The following is a 13678-nucleotide window of genomic DNA, read 5'->3' as shown; positions in this document are numbered from 1 at the left end:
TTTTGGAAAGCACCCTACTTGGAGAGAAGCTATATCAGCCCCAAGTTAATCTAGGCTCAACGAAGCCCCAAAGAAATTTGTCCTTACCGTTTTTCTTTCTAATTGTGGACAACAAGAAAAATGTTTTTCTGAAATTTTGGTTATTTTAATCAGTAGTAAGCACAAAGGAAATGCTCTAAGTCCTGGCTTTCTGTGTTAACAGTTCATGCAACATTGGGCACTTTTAAAGGAATTATTTTTGACTGAGACCAGAATTAGTGCTTTGATGTAAAGTTTGCTCTTTCAATGCATGCACTGCATTGTGCTAGGCATGTGAGGACTGTAAATAAATAGACATGGTCACTTGGTCACTGTTCAAGGATCACTTGATAATGTCACCTTGCCAATGAGCTTCTTTTCCACTTTTGATATATTTTCATAGGTTTCTATGGGCTTTTGGATCACAACAAACTTACAGAGTAATAATTGGTTGTGATCGGGACATTTGGAATCTTGTTGTCTGTTCCTGGCTTTCTGATTTTAAATAAGTCACTCAGTTTTTCTGTTTCAATATCATTTTCCATGAAGCAAGAGAATTGACCAAAGGATTCCCAGGGTCTCCAGGACTAGGCACCTCCCACAAGTCCTACAGTTTCCCAGTGAGTTATTGTTGCCTCCACAGTGTTTGGATCCAAACACTTGTTGACTGGTGATGGTAGGGATGAGGAACTTAATCTGATAGCATCTACCAACAGAAGATAAGAACTTCCTATCTTACTTTCATGTTGACTAATTATAAAGTAAGTATTTATTGAAGAGCGTGGGATTGGCTCCCTGGGAAATAAATACAATCATCACTTCTTTAGGAATTTGAATCATAAATAACTAAAATTCAGTATATTACAAATTCATAAATCATTCGGTCCAACATCTGAAGGGGGTGTACATGTTCAGGCACTACTGAACTTACAGTATTCAATCAATGGCTGTGCCAGAGGCAATTCCAGACTGACAGCCTACTAAACATACATTTTGATTGACACAGTCTTTCAGTACAGAAAGTAGTTTACATGGCAGTAACATAATGGAAGAAAAGGACAACAGAATTTTTCAGAATGTTATCCCTATTTCTAATAAAAAAAAAAAAAAGATGTAGGCCTAAACGTGAATTTCTACTTAGGTGGAGGTAGTCTCCTCAAAGTACAGGATAATCTATGCTTTGTCTTGCACCAAATTCAGTAATGCAAGAAGAAATGCAAGTAAGAAAACTAAGGTAAAAATGCAAGTAAGAAAACTAGCCAACTATGTCCATCTCCAGAGATAACAATTAGGACCTCACCCACTGTGTCAGGAGCTCTGCCAACTCCCACAATAAAGTCTGCACACTTGGAAACACTCCCACAAACCCCGTTTATGATCTATTCAATCAAAGCCAGTTGGCAATTACCCAGGGAAAGTGTTTCTTCCAAGCCTTTACTAATGTCTATTATCTTCTGTAATCATCTCTCCAGGGCCTTCCTTGCTCCATTACAGTCAGATGCTACCTACTTCTCCTTTCCTGTAATTAGGGATCATGATGCTCTCAGGGTCAAAATACTCAATATTTTGAGGCAAATACCTGTCAAAATAAAGGTCTGGTGATTATAGGATATACTGACCAACTAAGAATAGCTTTGTATTCACACATTCACAAGTTCAATTTTGCCTTGATGGCTTCTCCTCATTCTTTACAAGGGCTGGGAGACAGTGCAGAAGCACAGGTGAACTGAGGGACTTAACACAGGTTCCCACACTCAGCCAGGAGTGCTGCATGATCAGACCTGAGTCTTGGGTTTCCTGAAGAAATGTCTTCATGGCAGGAATCTAACTTGGGAAAAATACCTGTCAGTGCCAGAATAGACTGAGATGCTGACTCTCGTTTATACCATCAAAGAAATGAGTTGGCTTTATTTTGAATTTAGGAAGCTGTTTTTTTAATAGCAAGAATCTGGTAATGTTTACAAACAATTCTTTAATGTTATATTTGCCTCTGACGAGGACACAGATGGACACTTGAATTATAGATCAAGAGAGAAAACATATAGTTTTAGAACATGTTCTTAGAGCTATTATTCGTTTATGTTCTAGAACTATTAGGAAAGTGTGGTCTTAATCACTTGCAGTAACCTTCCAGAGTTGCAGGGAAGGAATTTCAACTCCTCCCTTCTCCCTGCACCTCCCTCACCCCTCCTGATCAAAGACTGTGGTAAGTTCTCTGAGCCAAGTTTCTGTAAACTGTTGACTCTGCACCATGCCACTCGAGCTTTGAGCCTTGAGACATTCTAGGCCTTCCTCATGCAAACCAGCTCTGTGGAAAGGGCTCCTGGTCTCTACCCACACTGAACTTCAATCTGCCTTTCCCTACAGAATTCATCACTTTCAGTTTTCTGCATAACCATGAGGAAAAAAAGGTAAAAGAAATTTTAGGAATCAAGTATGTGTATATGGCAAAAAAAACTCAAAAAGCCCACATTGTCAATGTAACTCTTTATTCAAACTGAACATGATGAATATGAAATTTAGATAAGAAATGAAAATTCCAGTAGAAAATGAAATCATTTTCTACTTCTAGTAAATGAGGTACATTCTTCAAGTGTGTTAATCATTACACAGACATACAATTTTTCTCCTTTTCAATTCCTCTTCATGTTTGCTTCCTATGAACCTCACGAAACCCCCATGAGTCACTGAAAAGTTAATATTCCCATTTCACAGATGAGGATTGTAAGAGTACTCTCTCACAAGATAAATCCTTTAGTGATCTTTCAAATGACATAAAGTATAACTTGGAGGTAATGATGACTTTGAAAATGTGTGAGAAGCAAAGGCTAGATAGAGCATCTCTGAATAGTTATTAATTCTAGACACGTGTTGTGAGCCTTGGAAACAGATAAAAATGATGCTTCTCATCTTTCAGGGGTGCTCTAGCCTGGCCAATCAGGAAGCAGTGTGGTAGTTGTGTATTTTGAAAACTATTTTTAAATAAGGAAAGACTCAAGAGAAAATGCCTCTGGTATAGAGATCTCAGATAGTAAAGAAGGTTTTAGCTAAGAAAATGGGACAGGCTGAAGATGAAGGCAGGTGGTAAAATATCTAGGCTGAAGGTTTGAGAAAGCATGTATTGCATGAAGAAGATTTTCCCAGGCAATTCTCTTTTTATTCTTTTAGTTCCTTACCTTAATAAGAGGAAAATACACGTTTGTCCAAGTCCTACACGGCCAGTTCACAACACTTTAGTCCTAAGATCACTGATACTGGCTTCATGAGAAATTAATGTTTCATTTGACTTGGAACTCCTGAATTATAGAAGGTTTCTCTCTCTCTCTCTCTCTCTCTCTCTCTCTCTCTCTCTCTCTCTCTCGTTTGTGTGTGTGTGTGTGCGTAATTTCCTACTGAGGCACCCTGCAAGTAAAAATAAAAAGTAAAACATAAAACCAACAAAAACTTATCTCAGGAACATACATAAACCAATGACTTTAAAATTTTCTACAAAAATAACTGCCCTTCAACATTCATTTTCCTAGGTGTTAAAAATATAAAATGAATTTCTCAAAAAGGAAGACAATATGATTGCCAAGTGTTCCTAACAGAGAACCTTGAGACTGAAAGAACAGAAGAGACCTTGATTTTAATTTGGCAACTAGCACCCAGTAAAAGAGGAGACAATAAACTTTAAAACAACAGCAACAACAAGGACCACAACCCTCAATGTGACTAATCAGAACTTGTGTAAAAACACTTTTACTCCTTAAAATAAGGATCACATAGTTGCATGTTTTGCAGCTGTGAAGTATCACCACTATTTTCTATGTTATTTAATTCTCACCGTGAATAAAAATACATATTTTTGGCATTGATTGCAATTCTGTACTTATAATTGCATTTTGGTTCCAATTAGCTCACAAAATTCCCCCAGTGGAGCATTTGGGTATTTATAAATGACAATGGAGCAAATAAAACCCCATGATTTAAGACAGAGGATCCTCCTTGTTCAAGAGCTTTTAGTCTAAGAAAAAACACACTGTATTGTAGAAGAAATACAGAGATGGTACATTTGCTTGCCTCCTCTCTTTCTCTTCCCTTCCTGGTCTCTCATCCATTCTTTCTCTTGCTCCCCTCTCCCCCATCCCTTCTTCCCCTCCCTCCAGATTCCTCTTCTTTCTGATAAGTATAATCTGTATAGTTTCTGGGAAAAGATTTCTCAGGTGAAAAAGCCACTCCACCATGAATGAGTCTCTGTCTTTACATATCATACGACTTAAAAGCAACAGTTGTCTGTCCCCAGGCAGATGGTGTGAACAGAAATGTTCTGGATGTTGTGAGACAACAGCCAGGCCTTACACCTGCACCAGGAAATGCAACCCTAAGTGGCCAGGTTCCTACTTGCTATGCATTTCATTTGAAGACAATTTTATATAGCTTTCAAGAAAAAAAGGAAAAGACAAAGAAAGAAGGCCCTGCCAAAATGAATCCCTTAGAATAGAAGACAGAACAGCATGCATTTTCACTGCTCAATTGACAACTCATTGTTTGAAAGACGCTATAATGAAAATGCGGAGAGCCCACTTACTTCAATAGAAATTACTGTTGTGATAATAACAAAGCGAAGGCGCCTAATATCTATTCAAAGACAGAGTCCCGATCCATCCTGGAGGGTGATTTGTATGCTCTGAGCACGGTGTGTGTAGAAAACATGACAGTCTACAATAAGATCTGACTTTCTGCATTAATGAGTGAAGTGATTCACTTGAAAGAGAAAGCAGTTGAGAAAGCAAAAACTCTTGAAAATGTACAAATAGGCCAAAGCTCTTAAGGAGTACAAAAGTTCTTTTAAAAATTCAAATGCAAATTCATTTGTGGTAAGTACTTCAGACTTTAATCTACAGGCTAAACTCTGTGAGTGTTTTTCAAAATAGAATTTACAAAAACTTCTTAACAAAAACTCAAAACAATGCATTCTCTAACGTGACTATTCAGATCATGAGGATTAGAAACTGGAGGGGTTGTTTCTGGTCCTTCCAATATGAAACACAGTGGGAAACACTGTAGGCAATTTTTATGTATTTGGATGGACAGACTAATGGTTCTGTCTAGATGCCTGGGTACTGTTTAGTGACTATAATACAATGCTACTGATTTATTTTACAGCAACCACTGTCACTCCTGCTTTTCATGATATTAAACTGGAGCCTTTTTAGACCTCTCTGTTTTTCAGCCATCACACTGGTAGATGACAGCAAATCAAACGCAGCAAATGGAACTTGGATTTCCCAAATTCTAGCATAGGCAATGAAAAACACTCAACTTGCTTCTCAAGTGTCAATTATGCATAATCTCAAATGAGAAGGGATAAGATACCAGAAGAGGTGTTTGAAACTATATTCTTGAAGCAATTTTAAAATGCAGTCCCTTAGAGGAACTCACTCGGTGAAGGGTGTGAGCTACTAACTATATGTTTTCTTTGAGCAAGAAAATGAACAAAATATATAAATGGAGACCCTGTAAACATATGTCGACACAGAGAACTTTAAAACAACCAAATCTTAAATCTGAGAATCAATAAGGAGGAAATACCCTGCTATTTTGGTTTATTAATAAAACATGAAATTAAACTGGCCAGTTTTCTACTATGAACCTTCCATATGTCCAGTTTGTAAAACAAAAGTTTATTTAATCATGACGGCCTACTTGAGGACTTTGCAACATCTTTAATCATGTTTTAAAATACAGAAAACAAATATGTCAATTTCAGTCTGAGGGCTGGGGCCAGCATAATTTTATTATATGCTGATAATTTGAAAACAGTCTCCTTATTTAGTATCTATCATAGCCAAAATAATTGAGTTCATTGGAACACCTTGAGTTTTTGGCAATGTATAATAGATTGGTTTCAACCAATGAGCACATAATGAGCTGGAGATAGTGCCATAATTATTATGGAATCTTACCAAGTTGCTCATGTACTCAATGGTTCACATATGATTTATTTGGAGCTTAATGCAACCCTGGGTTCAAACCAAGCCCACTGTATCTTTGGGAATAGGGCTGTATGTTGGTATTATAAAGCCTCCTGCCAGCGATTTTAACCAGTTTTATGAATACTGCTCTTGTCTGCCCACCTCATGTGATACCTAAAATCAAGCTATATAGTAATTAAAAGACCTTATCCAATCCATACAGCTAGTTGGCTACAATTAAATGACTTCACCCCAGGATTTCTCACTCTGCTTCTGTTCCTTGTAACAACTCCAGCTAAATATCCTTTAAATGATTTAGAGGTATTCATAAGACAATGCTGGCACATGTTACGTCTAAGCCAGAAACTCTGGATGAATTTTTAACATATGCCTGACAATGTAAACCCATTACTAGTTGGCAGCAAGCATGAAAGATTCCTCTAAAAATAAGAGATCTAATGTCAAACCAATGAGAGTTCATACTGGGGCAGGAAGGTGTCTGAGCAGTGAATTCAGAGCTAGCACTCAATGCATAATTGCTATCTGAAATAAGTGTGCTAACTGTTCTTCTCTATTCTAAGCATTAGCCACGTTTCTCCCTAACCATTAGATCTGCATTCCACTAAGAAAAAGTCATAGACACGTTTTGTCATTCAGTGCTTCTGCTCGTTTATCTTGTGATTCTCTTTGAGTATTTCCAATGCCTTTTTAGCACCACACCAGAAAATCTTCACACATCTAGACAGCTAAAGAGAAAAACTAGAATTAATAGCAATTTTCTTTTTGCTGAGAAAAAAAAACACCAGAAGCCTGTATAAGATAGTAAGATGAGTAAGTATGAGCTCAACGGGACCAAAGCCTGAATTGTCATATTTTTGAGATGGTGTGCTATAGGGAACAAAATAAAGAAAGAAATAAAAGTCTGTAAATATTATGAAAAGTATTGAAAGTCTCACTCAAACCTAACTGTTCTGCAAAAAAAAAAAATAGCAAATAAAAATTAGAAAGGGTGTAATTAAGTTTTATGTACCAAAGGTATCAGAAAAATAGGACACAGGGAGCTTGGTTAGGAAAACATTATATCTACAGTTCTCTCTTCAACAGAGTTGAATGCAGTGGGCACATACTGTGCAGGCTTCTAGGAGTCCTGCTAAGCCATCCCCATGGTCTCCACTATGGTCTCAAACATACCACTGTTCAGGTAGCACTTATATGCCTCAATAGCTCCAATATTTTGTGCTTAGTCTCACTATTTTCTATTGATATCTCTAGAATGAGAAATTGACTGGCTTTTAGAATCCCCAAGGGCGACTTATAAAGTAAGTTTATTCTTAGCACTGCTCAGACAAATCCCAAAGCGTTTTCTGTCTGTAGCCCCTGTTACCTGCCCGTTCTCTAGTGAACTTTCTCAGAGCTCCGAGCTTAAACCAATGCAAAGCATCAGAAGTAAGTGAACCAGCTCAAAGCTTAAGACCTGACAGCTTGTGCCTTTGCATCTCCAGTAGGCAGCTGCAATATACAAAGTCTGACCCTAAGACCACTATGGCGAACAGAAGTTTAAAAAGTTCCCCAGCTGGTATATGTAGTCCACAGCCTCCACAAAGTTCCTGAATTCAAGGATGGAGGTAGGAAGAGGGATGACAGAAGTGATTCCATACATCAACAATTCATATTATGAACATCAGCCAATTACATTTAATCACAGATAAAATGTACACATTCTTAGAAAGAGATCATTTACCTTAACTTACTAAAGAAGAATCAGGTAAGAGCAGGCAGCTTTGTACTCATAGAGAAATTTAGTTTATACTTGGAAGAAACTGTCCTACTTCCTGGATAACATCATACTCAATAGTAAAGAACTGGATGCACTTCCCTCAAAGCAGCAATACAGCAATGACACTCTCTCTTGTCACTACCACTTCTCTTGTTACTACCACTTCATACTGTACAGATGTTATAGCCATTGCTGCAAGGTAAGAGAAATCATTTTAAGGTATCTCGACTGGAAAGGATGAAGTCAATATAGTTGCTTACATAAAACCTCTGATGGGATACGGTGAAGAAGACTCTAGCAGAAATTAAGAGTAGTTACAGGATGAAAAACTCAATGTAGAAAAAGTTCCTGGTAGGCTGGAGAGGTGATTCAGTGGGTAAGAGTACTTGGCTGCACGTGCAGGGGGATCTGAGCTCAAATCCTCGGAACCCAGGTAGTAAGCGGGACATGCTCCTGCTCGTCTGTGACCCCAGCTCTGTAGGAACTGGAGTCAAGATGACTGATGTGACTCACTGGCTGCCAGTCTAGCTCCAGGTTCAGCGAAAGACCTTGTCTTAAGGGAACACAGTACAGCATGACAAAACAGGAGACTTGTTTTCCTGTGTCCTCCATTAGCATGAAGTAGCTCAACAACGTACGTATGCACAGGTGCACATAACACATACACAGAGAGAGAGAGAGAACACACACACACAGAGGGAGGGAGGGAGGGAGAGAAAGAGAGAGAGAGAGAGAAAGAGAAAGAGAGAGAGAGAGAGAGAGAGAGAGAGAGAGAGAGAGAGAGATCAAAAATTAAAAATTATACCTTTTAAATATGTATGGTTTATCATATACCTCAAAGCTGCTCTTCTGTTTTCTACATAGCAGTACTGATAAAATTTTAGCATAGATTTTGTAGGGTACTAAACTGTGGCTAGAACAAGAGCAGAAGCAATTGAGTCCAGGCTAAGTACAGACTACTTCCATGATGGCTTTAACTTTGAGTGTAAGAGACAAAGGTGGTGAGAGAATAGGGGAACCTAACAGAACAAACCAGGCAAAAGATTGAGTTACATGTTTTGAACCACGAAGAGTGTGCACGTATAAATATGCTACAGACTAGACGCCAGTAGAGAAGGAAATAGACATTTTAAGACAGAAAATTCAAGAAGAAAGGAGTCTTGAATGGGGGTTGGACATTGTGGGTCCAAATGAAGATCTGTCTACATGGATGGATATAAGTGTCACCACACTTAATTTGGTATTTTTCTCTTGTTCTGGGGAGGATGAACAATAAGAGGAGAAAATACTTGGGAAACATGTTGAGATCTCAGAAAAGCCATTGCCTACAGCAGTGGAAATGATGCTGAAGGTAAGTATTAGATCTAAGTGCATTCTGGCAGTGAAACAGATACAAACACGCACATTCATTTGTGTGCACAGTGGACCATTTCGAACTATGGCCCTTCTCTATTTCCTTTCCCTTTAAACATGATCAAATTTCACTCACCTGCCATTCTTTCTACTGAGCCTCCCCCTCTCCCCATTACCCTCAATGTACAATGAATAGTTAAAACATTCTTCAACTTTACTGGTAAATATTTCTACACATATAAGAAAACATACATTCTCTTAAGGAACCACAACATTCTGGTAGCCAGCTATATAAAATCTTAATGCTGTATCACATCTATCCCAACAAAAATGCCTAAATCAGAGATAGGCTTATTAGCAAAATGTGATTTCATCTCTAACAAATATCAACAAAATCAATTACTTCTTACATTTCATATATTTTATAAATAATGCTTAGAGAGCCCCTGAGATGATTTCCAGGTACCGTGGGTGTACAAAAAGTCAAATAGGGCCCCAAATGGCCACTAGCAAATAAGTCAGGTATTTTTCCATGGATTGAACTCTTAATATATTAAAGCCATCATACCCACAGGGAGTAGGTTTGAGAAAATGTTCCAACCAAGTATACATTTTTAATAAAAATGGTGATTATGACTCATAGCACTGACACTGTTTTTCTTTAGCGTTATAGCACTCATGGCTATCTTGGCCTTGTAAACACAGAGAAGTTTAATAAACAATAATCCCACCATACCATATATGGTTTCTGCAGCTGAAGCACGTAATAAGTTTTTAACAGCAGTTTTATTTTGTATTCAATAGTCAATCATCCATTAGATCAAAATAGTTATCATCCAGGATAGTACCTGCCAGAACACACTGTGTGCATCTCCTCTCAGAAGTTCAACAGTGTCCCCTGCCTGGATATGCAATGGTGGTCCTTCATGAAGCGCTGGGGGCGGGGTGCCAGTGTAGTTCCTAATGACCTGCATCTTTGGCAAACCTGGAAACAAACAACACACTGTTGACAACAGAAAAGGCAATGGCGTGTGGAGGCTACATGTGCTTCAAGAAAAGGAAAAGTCGGGTCCATTATTAGCATTAAAATGTTTAACCACGCCCGCCTCAAGTAAAGGGCTGAAGCAAGACAGAAGGAGTGCTTCTTAACTTCCTTCTCACCTGAGGTGGTGAGAGAATAAGAAGGAAGCTGATCTCCTGATTCCTCACATACTTTCCCTTCCCTTACTGTCAGTCTCTCTTTTTAGTTGGAAAAAAAAATCTCGTTCAGCCGATGCCTGCTTCATAAAAAACATATCACGTTGTGGAAAAGAATCAATTTTTTCATCAGCTCTACCCTTTCTGCCTATTACTTTCCTCTTGGGCATAGGCTGATTTCATCACTAAGGAGACTCACCCTTTCTGTGTATGTATCACACTGCCCAGTAGACGGCTCCTATCTTAAGGTTATCTTTGTAATTCAAAAGCAAAGAGGTGATGGATGTGGGACTGCAATTCTTGAGACATTTATATGGAGAGAATGTCTGGGCTCAAATTTAGGCTTGCAAAACAGACCCAACAAATGGAACATGTCTAAGCCAATAGCATCAACAATATTAAAAACACAGATCCATCCCTGTCTTGCATTTCTTTCAATGTGCAAGGAGGGCCTCAGTTCAATATTTCATTTCAGAGAATAGGCAGCTTCAATTATATCGGGGCCTAATTGCTCCAATACCACTCATAAATGTATGGCCTCACTGTCATTTTTTTCATTTATACATGAAGCTTCTTCCTTCTAGAAGAGAAATCACTTATAAACATTGCCATCTCTTAACCATTTAGGGGCACGAGCTATAACTTACTACACTTAAGGAGTGTGTCTTCTAATGAACAACTGTGATGGAAGCACTGTACTCTGTTTTTGGAGGACCAGTGACTATCATTTGCTTCTGGATATCCAGAATACTTTCAAAAGACTACATGAAACATTGCAGCAAAAGGCTTACAGATATCTCAAAATCCTTTGCAACCATTTACTCCCCATCTAGAGCAGGGGACAAAACACATTTTACTGTAAATGCAACAGAACAAAAATGTTAGTCAAGGCATTCTTATCACCCAGTCAATGGAGGGGTTAAAATTCACTTGACCTTCGCTTCAGTTGAGCTGCTATGGCTGTGGAGATCCAAAATAAGTTGCTACATCTTCCCTTTGCTTCAATGCTCCAGAACCCCTGAAGGGATGGTGACTTCTTTCTCCATCTTTCATGAACAGTTTCTCTACCCGATGTTGTAAGGCAGCACACTAACACAGACAACAGACTTTATTGTCCTTCCCCAAAAAGACAGCACCCTAAGGTGAAGCACTCATCAGACTTGTTTTCCACATGCTAAATGCCTTGAGTACAGAGAGAGCTTATTTTACAGTCTATTTTTTAAAATTGCTACTACAAACCTAAAATGAAATCTACACCTCCCATACACATAACAGATGTCAAAGCTTCAGCCTGTGAGAAAGGATTCAGTAGAATGTAGACTCCTCCGCATGCAGTCTTGTTGCATGATGGGTCTTCCACTTCCATGTTTGGGCTCAGATCTATACTTACTCTGTTTTCATTGAGAATCATCAAATGCTTGGAAAGGATATGATCTGGTTGATTCCCTGGGAAATTTTGATTTTATTCTGTTTTTAAAAAAATATGCTAAAGGCAAGAAGGAAAGGTTTTTCAGCCTGAAATAACTCATCTGACCTTAAATAACAAGGCCATAGGAGAGCTGTGACCTTCACTGTAGCTGTCTGGGTGACACCTGACGAAAATGAGAGTTCTCTTATTGTCAACATGCCCAAGGTAGTCAGTCTTAAGAAGACCTGATTTAAAAATGCATAGATATTTAGGGAAACACATTAACTTTGATGGCAGCTCACTAACTAAGTATACATTAGAGATTATAATATAAAAATGTCCAGCCTGCACACATGGCTATGAGAAGCCAGATCCAGAGAAACACTGCCTCAGGTCTATTTATATAGATCAGACTGCCATAGCACATGTAAAATAATAACGTCTAAAATAGAAAATAATACACAGGTGAACACGGAGTGACTAAGAAAAACGATCTGTGTTGCACAGTAGTGACGAAGGACTTTGCTTTTATGGTGTGATTTGTTCCTTTTTACTAATTCTATCTTTTCAGCTATTGCTTTCTTAAGGACAGCTGACCTAATTGTACATTAACAGAGACAAGTTGCCCAGCCAGTTCCTAAAATAAAAAAAAAAAATGTGTTAGGTTGGCCAGAAGAAGGTTCAGCCCATGGCCATATTCAAAAGGATGTTGTAACTAGTGTCAATTTGGTCGTGAACCAACTAGCAAATACAGAGTTCGTTGACTAATATGCTTTTTTCTATGGGAATAAATTGTAATCTAATGATACAATAGAATCTATATATTTTGTCATTCACCGAATAATCTGTGGCTATTTTTTTCTAATGAGATAATATGTCCCATTTCACCATTAACTATTGTTAGAGCCACAGAACTACAGAGATAATATATCAAAGGATAAAGGAATGAAATGAGGGCAGATTGATGTAATAAAAATGGTCACTTTGCCCCTTGCTTCTGACGCTAGTACAGGGTCAGCATTCAACACTGGTGGAAAAAAAAGGCTACTTCCAAAAAGGCCTCTTTATATTCCTTCCTTTAACAAGTAAGAGAGGGGTGGGGAAAGGAGGGAGAGAGAGGAGAGAGAGAAAGGTCCAGTAGTATTGCCATAAACATAATCATAGTAATTGAGATTAAAAATCTTACTAAAAAGGAAAAAAAGAATTGGTTAAACTGTCACATCCACAGTCTACTATCAGTTTAATACTTAGCACAATCTACTGTCACAGCAGGCGTCACACTCCACAAAGGAGATCACAAACAGATAGTAAATTACATTTGCAGATGCTCACTCCATGATTAGGCCTTTGCTATTGATTTAGATTCGGTCCTTTTCTTTTCCTTAGAGCTCATTGGACAGGTTCCAAACTCTCTTTAAAACTGACCAGGACAATCACTTAAGGGTTTCTAGAGACTGAACCACTAACCAAAGAGCATACATGGGCTGGACCTAGGCCTCCAACGCATATGTAGCAAAGGTGTAGCTTGGTCTTTATATATGTCCCCCAAGAACAGGGCGCTGTCCCTGTATCTGTTGCCTGTCTGTGTGTGGGACTGTATAAGGGTATCCTGGGTCATGGTTGAGCAGGTACTTAGAACCCCGAGATTCTCCGTGGAATTCTGCGTGAGAACCGGCAGGAGTTCGGTCCTTCCCATCATCTAGGATCCTGAAAACAGCCACATTTCCATAGAGTCACATAGGCCAGGTTTTAGGCCTCAAGCCCTAGAGATTTACATACTAATGAAGGCCAGAGGGCAGAGCAAATTAAACATTCCTCCCCCAGATCCTCCCCTAATCCTCCCCCTTTCTCCCTCCCTATATAACTCGGGACGGCCCTGAGTTTTTGGGGGTACGCCTAGATCCATCTATTATCCGTCATGTCAATAAACCATTTTGGAACCAAGGACTTCCTCGTGTTACTGGGGCC

At 38.7% G+C, this 13678-nt stretch overlaps 1 protein-coding gene across 1 annotated transcript in view; it reads right to left on the bottom strand.

Moving 5' to 3' along the window:
- Positions 1-13678, bottom strand: part of Vav3 (vav guanine nucleotide exchange factor 3) — a 248198-nt gene that overhangs the window by 46341 nt on the left and 188179 nt on the right. Inside the window, exon 20 of the mRNA XM_028757283.1 lies at positions 9954-10090. Coding sequence (XP_028613116.1) covers positions 9954-10090 — 137 coding nt within the window. The remainder of the gene's footprint in view (positions 1-9953; positions 10091-13678) is intronic.

The sequence above is a fragment of the Grammomys surdaster genome, unplaced genomic scaffold (assembly GCF_004785775.1).
Source record: "Grammomys surdaster isolate TR1022 unplaced genomic scaffold, NIH_TR_1.0 126158, whole genome shotgun sequence".
Taxonomy (NCBI): domain Eukaryota; kingdom Metazoa; phylum Chordata; class Mammalia; order Rodentia; family Muridae; genus Grammomys; species Grammomys surdaster.
The sequence above is the reverse complement of the archived record's forward strand: the minus strand, read 5'-3'. Positions and strand labels throughout refer to the sequence as shown.